General features: G+C 40.4%; 1 protein-coding gene across 1 annotated transcript in view; it reads left to right on the top strand.

Moving 5' to 3' along the window:
• Nucleotides 1-6,286: 6,286 nt before the first annotated feature.
• LOC119905175 overlaps nt 6,287-18,423 on the top strand; it is a 12,971-nt gene continuing 834 nt past the window's right edge. The window contains exons 1-4 of the mRNA XM_038721938.1: nt 6,287-6,598; nt 14,841-15,038; nt 15,221-17,528; nt 17,658-17,846. Coding sequence (XP_038577866.1) covers nt 6,596-6,598; nt 14,841-15,038; nt 15,221-17,528; nt 17,658-17,846 — 2,698 coding nt within the window. The 5' untranslated portion in view covers nt 6,287-6,595. The remainder of the gene's footprint in view (nt 6,599-14,840; nt 15,039-15,220; nt 17,529-17,657; nt 17,847-18,423) is intronic.

Genomic DNA, 18,423 nt, shown 5'->3' with positions numbered 1-18,423 from the left:
TGGGACAAGCAGGTGGTGTTCGAAACACAGCTGTGTGTTGAAGTGTTCAGACACCTGTCAGTCAAGATAAACGCACCCCAAAATATGCCCATCTTAAAGCCTTGATGGCACAATGGGAAGTTTAGAATTGCAACAAAGACACAAAATAGAAAAGGGAAGCGAATGAGATCTCAGCTTATACTGACTTGTTGAAAGAAATTTGACCTTTGACCTCCACACAGAGCTCTTTTTTGGAGCCAGCATGTAGTGGTTATTACGGGTACTGCATCTTAAGCACTTAAGGATTGAAATTGGAAGGACCAGCTGTGGTGGTTGCTGCTTGGGTGAAAACCAAAGTGGATACAGTTCAGTATACTTCTGCAGCAGAGAAACCATAGGCTTGTTTGCCAGTTTCTTCCTTGTTCACTGATTACAGATCAAGAGACACATAAACAGAATTTTTCATTTTGAGTTAGAGCCAGATTCTTTTGAAGCATTTTCTTTTCTACTGTTAAGATGGTTTGACAATCACTGCACCAGGATATTGATTTGATCTTTCAGGTTTCCTGATATGTTGCCATACCAGGCAATAATATCTAGATGTGCTTTCCAGAGTTACAAGAGCTTTTGTTCAACATTGTGTACCATACATCTGGGCAGAAAACAGACCTGTTGCTGCAAAATTGAACAAGACACCATGAACCAGATAGGTTGCAGGGAAAGAGACTGTAATGACTCAACTGTTTCATTAACATGCCAATAATAGATGGAATACTAGAGGAGGGTTAGCTTCTGATAAGAGCATCACCTACTGAGTGTAAAACTAAACTTGATTAAATAGCTTTCTGAAATCTACAGCAGCTCCCTGTTTGGGTTTAAGGCTCTGTTTTGTTTACCACCAGTAGCATGCCTGTATCCCAAGGACTCCATAAAAAAAGCCAATTGCTCATAAAACTGGCAATTACATGAACTTCCTATGCAGCCCAGGTCTGATTCTTGCTTGTTCACTGTAGGAAATACATCCTCAGCTATGGTAACTGCTTTACAGAATGGTAATGAGGTGCTAGCTGCCTGGTTGGGACAATGCATGCTTGAAGTGTTGAGGATGCTGGAGGCAAAAATAGAAGGCCAAGGCTTGAAGTGCGTTTGTTTCCATCACTGGTTGGGATTAGCAGCTTCTAAACACTACGTTCCATTAAGGCTATTGTAACAAAGTACACAGACTCATGAACACACACACACACACACACCTTTTTAAATCCACTCTGACACCCTCTAACATTGACAGCGCTGCTTCCAAATACAGTAAAGCAAGTGTTACAGTGTTTTATTGGTTGTTTTTAAATGTCTGGAGCTGTTAATGTTGCACAGACATTCACACTGAGGTTAAACAGAAAGATGACAGAACATAGACCTCAGATACAGACCAAATATGGCAAATATTTTTTTATTTAGATTTATTCATTTAGCTGACGATTTTATCTAAAGCAACTTACAATTGCTAAGTATGTCAGAGGTCGCACACCTCTGGAGCAACTAGGGGTTAAGTGTCTTGCTCAGTGACACATTGATGTCTCACAGTGGATTTGAAATCGGGGCTCTCACACCAAAGGTATGTGTCTTAGCCACTGCGCCATCATCACCATACCTATGGTATGTTTTAATCCTATGTGAAGTGTCAGACAAATAAATCTTGAAAATCTTGGCTGATTAGTATAATCTATATGATTTAAGTCAGTGAAAAAAAAGTCAGGAAAAACATCTGCAGAGAATATGCAGATTTGATCACATGACTCTTGAAACTCTAGTCCGGACCACAATAAGAGAAGCTAAATTACAGGTTTGCATTGCAGTGCAGCGAGTAGCAGAAGTTTGTGTCACTCAAGGCAAATTGTTCAAGACTTTTTACTTTTTCACAATTAATGTGACTTTCCCTAAACTTCACCCTGGTTTTCCAGTGAGGTTGAAACAAATTCTCTAAATTGCTTGTAATTTCCAGATCTGACAAGTGTACCTGTAGTGTTGGCACTGTTTGCATCTAGTGCAGCTACAGTGCTGCTAGCATGTAAAACAATGATTTAGAGAAATGTGGAACCCTGAATGAAGAATATGTGGATGATAATACACTAGATTTTTCTGTCCGCGATGATCTTCATCTGAACTGCACATTGCGCATGTCCACCCTGTATGAGTGTGTGTCACAGTGACGTGGCTGTCATACTTTGCTAGGGTCAATAGTTCGCCCGCGCACACACACTCACACACACACACACACACACACACACACACACACACACACACACACACACACACACACACACACACACACACACACACACACACACACACACACACACAGACAATTTTGTGGATTTATTTTTGTTAAACATTATTTTTAACCAGGCAAGCTGGTTCTGTGCAATTGTAATTCACAATGACAACCTGAAAAAGAAGCAAAGGAGGAGGGGCAGAGATTTGGGATTAAGCAAAATGTCCTGTTTATAATATGTATGAGTGAAATGAAGAGAGGGGGAGAGACCGTGAGACTGAGTAAGAAAGGGATTTTTGAGAGAGAGAGAGAGACAGCGAGATGAGGACAAGGGCGACAAGGCCTTGACTGCGACCAGTTGAATCAACAGCTTCTCTCCTCTGGCTAGAACACGCTCGCTCTGCTCAAGCCTAATACCACAGACATGCCGTCACACACACAATATCTCTCTCTCTCTCATCCACCCTCCCTGCTGATTTTTCCTCCTGTTCTCCCTCTCTCTCTTTCTGTGTCCCTTTGTGACTTTTGCACATTTGCCTTGCCAGTAGAGTCCATGCATTGACAGAGCCTAGAGGAGGAGCAGAGAGAGAGAGAGAGGCAGAGCGAGGGGTGGAACATGAGGACAACAATGATAGCTCCAGTATATGACAACAACATCAACACAAATGATTGTCCTTGGGCTTGTTCTGCAGAAGTCGAGGCAGAGGGCACGCTACTCTCAAATACATTATGATGAATAAGTTGTTTTGTTGCCGGATAAGAAACAGTGGATATTTCATTGTATTCTTATTGGTGCATCACATCAGCCCTTGTGTGCACACAATTAGGGTGATACCCTAGTTTCAGTACCCTGAAACTGAGACACTGAAGACAACACTTTGGGCTCTGGGAACTTTGTCTAACTATTGTCATTGTATAAACTATATAATTAATTTATTAATTGCAAACATAGTGGACAGATTAATGGACAACTGCTATTAGTTGCAGCACCAGTATCAAAACAATACTTATTTTGTTTCAGTGCAGATCTTTCATTTTTTAATACTATAGTGCTTTGGACACATGACCAGGGGTCTCATTTATAAACAGTGCGTATGTACAAAACAGGGTTGGAAACGTGCGTACGGCACTTCCCAAGCAAAGGTTGTGATCTATAAAAAACAAACTTGACGGGAAAATGTGCGTCCTGTAAGTAAACTCTGAACCATGCGTACGCACATAATGAGGAGAAATGGGAAGAAATGAGAAACAGCGACTCTCACATGGCAGAAGGATGAAATGCTTTGAAATGAATAGACCTACTATTGTGTAAAATAAATCGAAATATCTGAGTATTAAGACCTTTCTGAATAAAAAACACCCGCTTGATTGGCCTTCCCCTGGGCAAAAAACACACACAATTTAAGATCATTTGCAGCGCACAAAAATATCCAGATTTAGGATCATAAACACAAACAGAGATTATTTTTCTGCAAAAGAACACAAATATTTTGTGCAGTTTAATTCAGAATCATATTAATTAATACTTGTATGCAGTGCAATTTATTCTCATAAATAAGGTGAACATGAGGACAAATGACATTTAAATCGATGCTGTTTTCAATGCGTCAGTGGAGCAAATGCGAGTGCATAGTTTCATATTGCCTATTGTAATCAGATGTTCGTTGCCTTTTTGAGGCTAAGGCTATGCGCCAGCATGTGGATTTGATGGGCTGCTTGGCGTTACAGACAATATAACACTATTTTATTAAAGAAATCTTTCAGTGTGTGTCATATAAAACAAGTCATATTTCTTTTAATGCATCAGTAGCCTCATTAAGTGAGTGGAGTGTTTGTGTAGCTTAAATAAATGTTTAAACACAAGTGGAATGCATTTTGTTTACTATCTTTTCAAGTTGGGAAATCCAAATTAGTACCTGGGTCATCTCATCTTGCATGTGTGTGCCCCTCCAGCCAGTGACGTCACTACTCAGGAGGGAAGCCCCTTCCTGCAGATCAGTTATAAAAGGGTGGAGCCTTTCCTCCGGTGCACAAGCGCTGTGTGAAAGTGTGTTTTTTACCCACCAAACAACATTCTTCAGCTTCACCAAAAGGAGCCTCAGTGTCACACTGAGTTAAATTTCATTTTGTAGCTTTTCAGTCAGAATTTGCATCCTTTAGCAGTTAGTATAGTATATAATAGTATTTGAGTGGAAGCTAGGGTCCTAGAAATGTAGTCTAAGAAGTGTGGTCCTAAAACTGCATACTCCTCTATTGCAGAAACATCATCAAATTCACTCGGTGGCGCTGTTGCAAAAAACAAGGGTCCTAGAAAAACAGGCTTATGACTGCAGGTCCTGAAAATGGCAGCCTCCTTTCCTGCAGCTGTATGGTATAGGGACCAGGTCAAACATACTGAAATGAGGTATTCTATGGTTTTACAACAGTTTCCGTCAGTATGATGCTTCACCCAGCAGCATCATCTCTTCCGAACACTTTTTCTTCCACTTCCACATCTTCATTCTTCCTCCTCGAGTCATGTTCTTTTCTATCTATAATTTAAGCATGTGGACGTGATCAAGACAACTTGTTGAAGTTCAAACCGAGCATCAGAGTGGGGAAGAAAGTGGATTTAAGTGACTTTGAACGTGGCATGGTTGTTGGTGCCAGACGGGCTGGTCTGAGTATTTCAGAAACTGCTGATCTACTGGGATTTTCACGCACAACCGTCTCTAGGGTTTACAGAGAATGGCCCAAAAAGGAGAAAATATCCAGTGAGCGGCAGTTGTGTGGATGAAAATGCCTTGTTGATGTCAGAGGTCAGAGGAATGACACATTGTCGCCTGGTCTGATGAGTCTCGATTTCAGCTGCAGCATTTAGATGGTAGGGCCAGAGTTTGGCGTAAACAACATTAAAGCATGGATCCATCCCGCCTTGTATCAACGGTTCAGCCTGGTGGTGTGATGGTGCGGGGTATATTTTCTTGGCACACTTTGAGCCTTTTAGTACCAACTGAGCATCGTGGTCGAACGGGAGATTTGCATCATGGATGTGCAGCCGTGAAATCTCCATCAACTGCGTGATGCTATCATGTCAATATGGACTAAAGTCTCTGAGGAATGTTTCCAACACCTTGTTGAAAGAATGCCACGAAGAATTAAGGCAGTTCTGAAGACAACAGGGGGTCCAACCCGGTACTAGCAAGGTGTACCTAATAAAGTGGCCGGTGAGTGTGTATATGTGTATATATATACATATTTTTTTCTCAATTGCTTTAGCAATTTAAACTTCTGTTTCCCATGCATATACAGCCCCAATTAATTGAATTGAATGAAATTGAGAGAGGAGGAGAGAGAGTGAGAGAGAGAGAGACACACACACACACACACACAAACAGCTCAATAAGATGGCCGTAATTAACCTATAATACCATCAAGGAACTTTATCCTTGATACCAAAAAGCCACTGCCAACCAAATTAAACACCAATTCACAGAATGTGTGTGTGTGTGTGTGTGTAGGTCATTCAATGTCCCTCAGGTTGTGAGGGACATTCTTAATTTTAATTTTGAGAGGTTTTAACCATTTGAAATCTGAAATTACAGAGTCGAACTTAAAGTAAGTAAACGTTCCTTATTTCACTGAATATTTTACATTGTAGTAGGAAGTGTATCTCTGTCTCAACCTTACCTGTCAGTGACCACACAGATTTCTTTTGGATGCCATACCTTTTCGTGTCTTAAATTATTTTGATTGCCAATTTGTGGCCTCTGAGCCTGTACTTGGTTAGAATCTGTCTCTGATTTCTAACTCTGAAAGTAGAGAGATATTCTGCCAATTCATAATCTCTTTTTAGGGCCAGATAACATTCTAATCTCTCCCTCTCTTTCTCTCCCTCTCGCCCTTTCTCTTTCTTTCTCTCCATCTCCCTATCTCACTCTTTATCACCCTCTCTCCCTTTTCCTCTCTCTCTCTCTCTCTCTCTCTCTCTCTGTCGCTCTCTCTCAGCTCTCCTCATGTTTGTTCACACTGCTCCTCTCAGCACCCAGCACTCAAGGTGCTGCAAGAGGGAGAGAGCAAACACAAAGAAGCACAGAGAAGCAGAGACAGAAAGCAGAGAGAGCACAGTTAATCAGAGACACACGAGACAGAGGGAGAGGAAACAAGACAAATCAAGGACTAAGTGCAGCTCAGTTTAGGACTTGACGAACGCTCATCCAGCTGGCTTAAGGTTGTCCTCATTCACTCAGCTGTGAACGAGTGTCGGGAAGAATGGATTTTATTTTGGTCCAGCAGCCACTGAGCAGGAACAGTAGCTCTGTAGATTATCACTCCTTTTGGATTATCTGACAGCATGCAGAAAGGAAGATGGTAATGTGACAATCTGCTCTGGTTGTGCTATTTCTTCCATTCTGTTCTGTCTTTGATGAGTGATCACAAGATTTTCTCATTTTTGTTTGGATTTTTTGCTATATCTGTCACCCTTGAATCATACTTTTTAAACTGGCATGTACTACTGAATTAATGAAAACGTATAGTTTTTAAATAACATTGCATAATTTAATTTTAAAGTGTTTCTCCTCTGTGGCTCTTGTTATAGCTGTTACTAACAGTGTAAGAGCTGTTGGTTGGTATTGATTTATTTTGCTAATATCATCTGTTGGCAGACTTCTGACAAATACTGAGCTTGTATCTATATTACAGTATTATAACAACCTGTCTAAAGGTGTTAGATGTCCTGTGGAGTTTCAGCTTCCTGGCGTTCAACTCATAATCCATCATTTTCCTGTCATAGCCTCTCTGTGAGATGACAGCGAAGGATGAGGTGCTTTATGTTACTTCTACTTTATATGGTGACGTGAAGTCACTTTAGTTCTAAAACAACAAGTTGAATTAATGAATTAGACTATCATCAGAAAATTAATTAACAGTTTTGATAGATACAATTTATAAAACAAAAACATTAGCTGATTCAAGATGCTCAAATGTGAGGAATTGCTCTGTTTTTCAGACAAAAAAAGTAATTTGAAGACATCAGATTTCTCACTATTTTCTCATGCAGATTAACTAGTTATACATACCTTGCCTATTTTAAACACATTTTAAATTAATGTAGAATGTCCTTAACATATAAGACATGGCAGTTACAGCACTGTCTCCTTTTAAAATATTACTTCAGTCAATATTAATACGTCCTGACAAGTAGCCTTTTATGTTAAAACGTGCATGTACTCTGTGTACAACGTACAGCATAGCTCTCATAGCTTACACTGGCTGCTGCTCTCTCCTGAAGTGTTTTGACTCAAGGTGAAGGGCTCAGGTTACAGAGCATTAAGGCAGATTTCACAAACCAGCCACTGTATCTGCCTCCTTCCTGGATCCCCATTTACTGGCATGTGAGTCATGCAGGAGCTAAAATAGATCTGGTGTGAAAAATACATCCTACCCTACAGCATCAGGGAGGTGAAATTGGGAATCTGTGTACGGATTTGGAGTTTGAAACACTCTTTTTTTGGTCTGTTGAGAGTCTCAGCCTCCTTATTCTGATGATTTTTGTTGTTGTTGTTACACCTACCTCGGTTGCAGAGAGGGTGTGCCCGGTTGTACATAAAGTAGATTTTGCTTGGAACCCACTGACTGGGAGGATGTTATGTAGACAGCTGAATTTTAAAATGCCCGCCTAGCTCTCCTGTAGGTTTGATTTGGCACACTCTATGTGTGTGTGTGTGCCGCTGTGATTTTCCCGCCCTGTTTCCTGCATATTTGCCATGTCGTTGAAGCCAGAGTCCATTAACACGACTATTCCTGTTTTGGGAGTGACCTCAATGTTTGGCTATTTGTTCCTGTGTTCACCAGGTTACACAGAGCATCCTTTTTCTCTCAGCAGAAAGACATCTTGTCCCCTCCTGGTGATTCAATGGAAATACACAACAGTCAGCTCAAAAGCTCTGTTTGCAAACCTACAAATCATCACCTCGCCTTTACCTGGAGCCCGCTCGTTTATGTTGCTTTGGCTAGGAACTACGCGGCATCTGCATTCAGAGTACACAGCATGTCTGAAGATACAGAGAACTTTTCAATGACACTAACTTTGAGTTGACATGACTCACTGACTGAGCTGTTTAAAGTGTTTAACTTTGATGAGTGTGGACAACTGCAAAGTGTTAATTTTTACTCTCTGGCCAAAATATATACTGATCATTTCCCTGCCTAGTGTTGAGATTCAGTGCATCAAAGCGTTTCTAATAGTATGTTTCAGCCAAGGTTTTTGCAGAGCTGCACATCATATGAATACAATCAAATATCAGAGCTTTATATGAAGTCCCAGTTAGTGCGATAATAACTGGATGTATAGGTGTCTGCGCAATATTAGGATCTAACATGATATATTTAAAGTATTTATAGTATATATAGATATATTTTGATGTCAGGTCTGATTACTGCATGACTGGGTGTAGTTCATCTTGGTTTTCACCTGTTTTTCCTGTATCTAAGTGATCATTTCTGGTTGTTGTTTGTTATGAAATCTGCCAGTGTGACTTACATTAAGCAGCTGTGGGCTAATTACAGATGAGCTGAGTGTGTCAGTGAAAGCTAAGCCACACTTTGATGTAATAACACGCCTCACACACACACACAGCGCAGACACGTCAACTCACTCATGGTGAGTTTAAAGACGTGCTTAAAGTCTCAGCTCATTCATAATTCACTGACGTGTTTTTAATAACTTAAACACAGTCCTCACTGCCTCCTGACTGCTACTTTACAGCCACCTTCAAACCGTCCTGCTGATCAAGGCCCTCATGATTAGTGTTTTCCTTCCGTAAGCTCCGATTTGCTGATCCCTGTGAAGCTACAAAATATACTGTCTGGCTGTCTCAGTGGTTCAGTGGTCATGTACACTAGCTCTACTCAGCCAGTGTTTATGACCAACCTTAGTGTAATTTGGTTTGTGCTTGGGTGTCACCGGGTGTGTTGAGATAGCGAGCCACAAGATGTTGCACTTAGAAAAAGAAATGGATAAAGACAAGAAAAAGAACTTTTGCTGCTCTCTTTGTACCTTTTAGCCTAAAGGTGCAGCTTTTAGGCTAAAAGGTACAACGTTGTATCTATTCAGTACATCCATTTACTAAAGATGGAATTTGGTACCTTTTCTCTGTGTAATCTCTTTTTCTGCGGCAGATTTCCAAGCTGTAAATAGCCTTGAATAGTAAATTATTTACACAAAAAAGGTTCAAGAGACATATCAGATGTTTTTGGGCAACCTGAAAAGATCTGAGAAGGTGCATATTATCATTTTAAATCTCTGTTTGGGCTGTTGTTTAAGGCAGCAACAATCTAGGGAGCCAATAAACTAGCATTAAACATCAAAGCAAGGACATGCTCCTCTGATTTAATCAGATTTATGCTTATTTGCAATGTCAAATTATAATATTGTCTACAGTGATGGTGAAGAAAAAAGATATGAGGATAAAGAATAAAGGTAATTTAAGGATAGCAATTAAAAATAATGAAAAAATAGACACAACACCGAAGGTTAAACTCCTCCATCTCCTTTTGAAAACAAAGACATAGTACAAGTATAGTGCCTTCATGATGCTAATCAGCTACTTAAGTAAGTTTGTTGTTTTCAGAAAACATGATGAATAGTTTTGACATGTTGCTTCTTCCCCATTAAAGAATCTCAACTTTTGTAGGCATCTGTCTGCTTTACTTTTTGTCTGGTGTTAAGTATTTCTGTGCTTTATCGATTGTTCTGGGGTTTGTCACTGCACAACTTCTGCATCAGCACTAATCTGTTTACTGCACAATTGAGTTTTCCTCCAAATAACAAAATAGTTAAGATTGTCTGTCACTATTGGTGTTTCTTGGTCAGGGCACGTGTGCCGAGAGGCGCTGTCATTTTGTCAAAGTTGTCATTTTCAGTGAATGGCTCAACAGAGCAGCAGGCTGAAAACAGCAGTTCATCAGAGTGCTGTGACGCAGATGTTAGTGAAGGTGTCCTTCCTGCTGTGCAGAGATGCAAAAAGCCTCTGTATGAAGGTTTTGTTGTTGTTGTTTTTGATGTTGTACATATAGTTTTAGGCAGTTTTGTTGTGCAGTGGGTGGCAATACTCAACTTGGTGGGAAGTAATAGCAGTCTTAACATATTTGCACATCAATGCAAATATGTTAAGCTGTGGCTTGGTCTGGAAACGACATTGGCTTCTTACTGACTAAGCAACTAAAAATGTTCACCGCCAGTATCTATCCAGAAGGTTAAAAGTCAAATTAAGGAGCTTTCATACTTCCTCTGATTTTAATGAGGCACAGCAGGGTATACAACGGTGAAGATAATGGGCATGGTTTTATGAGTCTGCTTCTGTACACTCAAAAATTCACACGAAAGTCTGAGGTTGTAAGCAGGCCAAACGTCTTCTCCAAACAGTAGCCTAACAGTATTTAAATCATGTGTTAATTTGTTCCAGTGTTCGCTACTTTGTTTGAGTTGTACAATAAGTAAATTTGTCACTGTAAGCATGATCAACTGAGCTGAAAGACTTGAATGTGATTAAAAGGACACATGTAAGGCGATTTATCTTCATGTTCAAAAGAAACAACACTTTAGGAGTGAAAGAAATGCTGCCAAAAAATGCTTTGTGTTCACTGCCAGTTTAATATCAGATATCTTACATGAATATATCACTGTTATATCTAAAGTGAAGAGAAAAGAGTTAATAAGCCATGACTGGAGACACAGGTCACACCTGCTGATGCTGTGTCTTAAGTGGTGTAGCTTCATCACTTTAATAAACTAGAAACTCTCATTTAGATTTTCATGTCCAGTTTTGTGATTAAATGCACACAGTTTTCTGTCTAAAACACATATGAATATAATATGTTCTTTAAAGTTCCTCAAAAGTCAAGATTGTTGGGTATACATAATTCCATAATGCTCACGGAAGTCATAATAATGACCTGGGATGAGAGAACTACTTCCTGTTCATATATTCATGTCTGTCCCTCAGCTCTTATTTCTGTGGGCAGCAGGAAAACCATTTAAAGTAGTCTATGTAATCCAGGGGGGAAGCTGTGTATATGAGCTTGTTTCTTTTTTTACATTGAAAAACCGCAGAAGTAAACACAGGAAATGGATTCTTTCATGCTTATTTAGAGGCAGTATCAGTGTCTGTAGAGCTTTGAAGTTTAGCCAGATCACATCAGTTTTGTTTATTGTGCTTCACATATTTCTCAGGCATTTGTTGAATATTTCTGATGATACTTCATTGGACTAATAAACTTAATAAACTGAGGGGAGGTACCATAGTTATTTAAATAATAAGTAAAGACAAAATTAATTTGCTATTGAAGTTAATGGACAGTTGCAATCATGGAGTGTCGCATCCAAATATAAAACTGTTTTACAGTTTATTTGGTTTCTATAGCAAACTCTTAAAACCACTGAATTCAAGTTCAAGTTTATCTCTTATAAATACAATGTGAATATTTTAATTCTTTCCAGGATGTAGTTAGTTCATGTTGTTTACCATGTCGTCACCTCTCCTTCTCACCACATTTCCTGTCACTCTGTAACAGATACTATCAAATGAAAAATGCTAAATTCCCCAAAAACATTTAAAACAAAACATAATGTCACAATTGAAGACAAACTGTATAAGGTGATAAATGTCCCACAAGAATGTAATAAGTCACAATGCATGCTTTCCTTTTTTCATCGTTAAATATTGGTTCTTGTCCAGGCAGGAACTTGTTTGACATCAGGAATGTGCAGAGACTATTTCTGTTTCATAATGATACAGGACAGAGATATTCAAACTGTCCTCAGCTCCCGCACTGGGACATCTTATCCGCAGTAATGTAAGCATCGGCATTTCTTTCATTGAGTGACAGAGTTCCTTATGTACATACAAAACATATATCTTTAAATGCATTTAAATCCAAGGTAAATGTCTGTTTTCCATGCCGATAAAGCCCCTTTGAATTAAATTTAATTTAACTGAAATTGAGATCAGGGTGTTTGTATAGAGCAACAGTGAGCTGGCCTGAGCAGAAGGACACAAATAAACAAGAAAATAAAAAAATACACACTCAACAATGCATGGTAACTGGTAACAGCTTCAAACAGCATTACATTTGCAAGTCAGCCTTCACATGTATTCTTGTAAGCAGACATATAGTAGCCCTGACTGGTGTCTTCCTTCTCACAGCTGACTCATATTACCAGCAGTGTTACTACACTCTAAGTAAAATTTCACTCTCTATTTGTAAGCACTCCAAAGCATTTCTAGCCTTATTTTGTTTATTCATTTATCACCATTGCCAGGGGACCCAACGCAACATTTTGTTTTCTTCTCACATTTAAATTTCTGTAATTTCCAAGTCGGCTTTGCAAAGAAACACAGACCTCCCTCGCTGACAATTGAGAAAAAACACTGTGGCTTAGTAACATTATTTAAGAGTTGATGAAGCAGGTGCTCATTTCATTCTTTAGAATGGGAAAACATTTCATTTAAATCTTGTGAGCTGTGGACTGAATTTCTTATAGTACATATTATCACCATGTTCACTTTCATCTTATTTGATCACCATTATCCTCACGATGACTATATCTGTGTTTTGTTCCAACGGGGTGTGGTAGGACTGACCAGAAAGCTCTGAGTCACAGTGTTGTTTCTGGAGCTGTGGGGGCTGCGGACTGGTTGAGAGTCCAGCATTTTTAGATCATAATGTAAGGGGATAAGACAGAGAGGGTGGATGACCATTGTTGCTTGAAAGAAACAGGCAGAAGCAGATAGACACAACAAACATATAGGGCCACAATACAGAATAGCAAAAATAATTGAGTGATAATGTCCACTTGTTACAGTGCAGATCCTACCAGTCTTAAGTCCTGTTAAGAGCCAGAGTGGTACATTTTTCCTTTTCAAGGGTGCAGAGAAGGAGATGCACGCCAGTTAGCAGTGCTGAAGAGGCAGTGAGCCAGTGTTAGTCTGAGGGGACATATTTCATCACACCCCAACACACCCTTCTCTGTTTCCGTATCCCTACTGTAATCCATGTCTGTCTCTCTTCATCACCACAGCTGGGAACAGTTAAGTTCAGTGGAATTATTTTAACAAATAGATATGAGACCAGTATCGAACTTATTATTTAACTCTCTGCCGGAAAGTGAATAAATGTATTTTCCAAAATGTCAAACCATTCCTTTAACCTAAATGATTCATTCAACTCAAGACTGGATGATTTTTAAACTAAGAAGGATTTTCACATGCCTTCTCCGTTTACTTGCTTCTACACTGATATTGATGTAATCTCATACAGTAAATGAAACTGAACACATGCATTCCATATATCTCTACATGTATACAATAACGCCGAGGTTTGTTGCAGTGGCCTTTGCTGGGCTAAATAAAGCAGGGCCTAAAAGTGGGCAGCAGGACGTGAGTTCAGGTCAAAGGGAATGTGAAACCATAAACCAGGAGGCGAGCTAGCCTTGAGACCAGCCATCACACATTGTGTTTACTTGGTTGTTAGCTGTCAGGCTGGGTGACTACATGTTTGTGTAGAGTGTTTGTGTTTGTGTAGCTATTCTCTCAGCTGGTCACGAGGTTGCAGACAAGGCATGTGTAATTTACTGTGAGATGCCAGTGAGATGAAATTGACAGACTCAAGGTTTCTTGTAGTTTAGGATTTCTGTACATTACAGGAGCCTTAAGTAATACATTTTCCATTTTTTATTTTAGAGTTTGACATCATTTATCAAGCAAAATCTAATAAAATCCATAAAATTGTTATATGTTGTAACTGAATATTTTCAAATGTAATGATTTGTAGGTTTTCTCTGTTTTATATCATTGTGAATTAAATATGTAATTATTCAATACAAAACTAACAATGTCAATTTATCTCCTTGAGCTCCTGTAAATTCTGATGGACATTTTAGTGACTGATTGATTCATCGAAAAAGTAATCTGCAGATTAAACGATAACAAAAATAATTTTTCGTTGCAGTGAAGATTTAAATTTCATTCAAAAGGCATGACTGTTTACTTCTAAAAGCAAACTGAATAAGTAACAGTAGTGCTTCATTGTTTGCTTCTTTAATTGAGGTGGAAATGTCATATTGTCTTGGCTTGTTTATGTCATTGTCTTCCAGTGCTTCCAGCAAAACATAGGATAGGTGGGAGAAAAGTGAAAGTCACAAATTATCACATGGCAAGGTATTCTTCAAATCACAAGTGTAAAATGAATAAGCTGTATTCCTCACTGTGAGAAAGACACTGATTCATGTGTAAATCATTCACGTGTAAGGAAACATTAGGCTTGATCGAGCTTGAAATAACTCCAAACTGCTTAATACCTTATTTTTTAGCTCCCTCCATGCTATGTTAGCTCTCCCAGCAAAATGTCCGGGTCTACCGGCGCACTGCTGGCGCATAGTATGCACATAATTGCATTGAATAGATCACCGCCATATATTGGCCCGCTTTTACCTGATCTATCTGTTTGAGTCAGTATCGGGCCGAAATCTGATTTCAGAATGGGATCGGTGCAACCCTACTGATGAACAAAGCTTTTATTAGCCTCTGCTTTCTCTCTCTTGTGTTTTCAGAACCTTGATTCTCTGGAGGGCTCAATCCAGAACCTGCTGTCAGAGCTGTACCCGCCCTTCGAGGCCACCGCCCCTACTCTTCTCAGCCAGCTTTTCCAAGTCATCGATTGTCGTTATCAGGGAGATGCCCTGCGGTGCCTGCTGGACTTTCTGGTCCCAGCCAAGCACATCTTAGACACTGTGCAGCAGGCTGCATGTGTAAGTCACAGTGGTGTGCTAAGCCTGTGTGTGAGTCTAAAGAGACTTACATTCACTAAATTTGTTAATATGAAAGAAAGCTGCCCTGTGATATTCTTGCTGAATAATAAATATAGACAAAAATGTTGATGTACTTGTAATTTCTGAAACCCTATACTGTCATTATCCTTGTCCCCTTCTAGGCTCAATACTCTGATGTACTTTTCCAGTGTGAGGGCTGGCCTCTATGTTTGCATGACCAAGTTGTCATCCACCTCGCTCCCATCAACCCCCTGCTACTTAAACCTGGCGACTTTTACCTCCAGGTGGCAACATTCTGTGACCAGTCAGCTCGCATCGTGGTCTGCAGCCTCCTGGAAGAGGAGGGGCTTAGAGTGGAGGTAGTCGAGGAGACCCCAATCCCTGAAACTTCCTATCCTTGTATATTCAGCTGTGACTGGTTAGTAGACATCAACCAGGGCCGCCATGGAACGCCTCTCAGCCAATGCCTGCTTGCCACCGAGCAGGGCGTGGTGAGGTTACCATGGGAACGGGTGGCCGTGCCTGAATTTGTGGACGTGTCACTGTGTGCACGGAGTAGCATGGCCTCTGCTCCTCCTTCATATCCTCCTTTAGCACCTCTGCATCCTCACCCTCCACCTCTTCCTCATTTTCCTGAGAATTCTTCATCAAATTTTTCAGTTCCTTTTTCCTCTTCAAAGGAATCTGCAACGAAACAGTATCCTGTAACCATTCAAAATTCAATTTTAACATCTTCTTCACATCCCTCCACCTTCTCTGTAGAGACCAGAATATGTCCAGCAAAGCACGGCATTGCTGTCTCACTCTGCTTGGTGGATACCAGGGCTGCTTCTTCATCTAGGCCGGTCAAAGGGAAAGAAACTGAAACAGAGCCTAAGCCTGTTGGCTGGGTGTCCCCTAATACATGGGACAGTTGTTTTACTGGGGCAGATCCAAATACAGGTACAAAAACAAGCCCTGTTTTAGGTGCATGCACCCCTGATAGTGGAGATACAAACAGGTGCAAAGGTGAACATAAGGGCTTAACAGATAGATATAAAGATACAAACTCTCAAGAAATACGCAGGAGTGGGCCAGCGGACCACATTGTTGCAGAAGGAGATTATATTGATATTCTGCAGGCAACTATGCTTTTTGGTAAAGCTCAGTCAGCAACTCCAGAACAACAGAAATTAGAAGTACAAATACAACCACACACAAAAATTGAACCACAAATGCAAAGACATCCACACAGACAAACACATGTGCAAATGGAGTCATACAGGCAAACACAAAGACAGCCAAACACACAGACAGACCCTCAAGCACAGTCGCAATCACTCGTGCCTTTACCTACAAAACCACAAACACAAATTCATTCTAGATCAGAGGTGGTTGTATCATTAAGGCCTAACATCTCCGCAGAAACAGCACCTTCATCTGCTCTCCACCATTCCCAATCCCAATCCTATCACACTCACCCTGAATCCCTTGAACCTTCTCAGTGTGTCCGTACTGTCCGGTTCTCAGAGAAACCCTGTACTCCGTGCATGAGGAGAAGACAAGGCGGAAATGTTTCGAGAGCTCAGGAGCTGAGGTGTCGATACAGGGACTCCTACCAGGCTGCTATACAAAACCCTGTCACCTTTGGACAGGAAAAAGAGAGGGGCAATATGTTAGCTGTGGTGGTGGAGGATAGGGTTTTCTCACAGTGTGATGACAGACACATGCTACCAGAGACTGAAGCAGGGGATCCCTGGTGTAATGTTCAAGGAATGTGGTTTGATCCTGGAATGCAACACCAGTCGTCTTCCTCTGTCAGTGGAGCCATCTGTAAGGAGTCAGGAGAAATGAACACTGTTACATATTGGCAACCAGGAGATACAAACACTGCCCCCTGTATGGATTACAGGGGAACACATGTTTTAAAATGTGGTGGGCTACCAGAAAAGACGATTCAAACGACCTCTCTGCCATTTAGGGAACCAAGGGATGCACACTCTGCCAACACTTATGGCAATTTACACAATGTGAATGGGACAAATTTAGCAGCAGAAAGTGGGATAAACACTAACAAAGCGTTGTCGAGTTTCAATGATCCTAAACAGTCAGATGTGATTCCTGCCAAACACAACCGATTACCATTTTGCTCACGTGAAATTTCAGCAGTGAACATGACTCTCAAGCCTCGTGAAAGACCAAAAAGCAATTCCATGGGAGTTGGGAGTCCAAACCTTTTTAGGTCTGTTGCAGTGCCACAAAACAGACGGGAATCCACGTCAGATGGAAGATGTTCATCCCTCTCCACAGCTGTGGTGGACACCTCAGAGAAGTGTGAGCTGGTCATTGTTGAAGGTCAGAATGTAAGGAGAAGAGAAAATACTGACTCCTGTGCAGAGATTCCACAGCTGCATGTGGTCAAATGTAAAAACAGCACAGCCTTTCGACTGGTGTCACCTAAGATCAACAGGAGGAAGATGGTCATTCCAGGTACAGACTAATGTTCTTATTACCTGTTCTACACTTTAGCATGGAAGTTTCATTTGGTTCATTTCATTATTGTTTACTACCAGATGAAAATCAGTCTTCATCAGCTTTCCTACAACAAACTGTCTACAGATGGTGCTCAGCCTGGCAGTAGAAATGGCCACCAGACGGAGAACCCGTCACAAACACATCCACCTCCAGCAGCAAACACGCAGACAATCTCCCAGCCTGCCTCTGCTCGTCCCAGACCTGACCACCTTCCCTTGGGATCACCAGACCCCAGAGCCCACCCCCTCTATTTAGGAGTAGCATCTCTCACAGGTAAGTTAGTTTGAGACACAGTAAATAACATCGGATAAACCACAATATTCATAATAGTCCGCATGCATTGTTTGGCAGCTTTTAATAAGCAGAGTTACAAAGTTCTTCACAGTGCATAAAAGGGCAAACCATACAAATGAGATTACATAAAATATATCTGTATTAAAGAAGTAATTAATAGCTTCCCTAAAGACAGAAAGACATTACAATAAAAAGTTCAGTTATACAAAAGAAAAGCAAGTTCCAAGCCAATTTTCTTTTGTTATATCATAAAAAATTTTTTTTTCTGAAATGGCAATAAATCTGTTTGCTCTTCTTTCTTTTGGCTGTTTGGTTTGTATGAATTCTAGTACCTGTTGGCATCCCTGCATTGTCTTTGTTCTTCAAGGCTTTGCTGTTTTTGCACATTTGATTTGAGCCTTTTGTACTGTTCAAAGTACTTTAAAAAACAACTAGTTCTAAACATACAGAATAACTATTTTTATGAAAACTGTAATAAATAGTTTGATTGAACTGTTTCTGTACTTCCATGGGAGACTAGAAGGTGCCATAGTAGGGCTGTCCACGACTAAGGATT

Source organism: Micropterus salmoides, unplaced genomic scaffold, assembly GCF_014851395.1.
Source record: "Micropterus salmoides isolate LMB-PRFRI ecotype aquatic unplaced genomic scaffold, ASM1485139v1 Ms_hic_scaffold_16, whole genome shotgun sequence".
NCBI lineage: Eukaryota > Metazoa > Chordata > Actinopteri > Centrarchiformes > Centrarchidae > Micropterus > Micropterus salmoides.
This window is presented reverse-complemented; position numbering and strand designations above follow the sequence as displayed.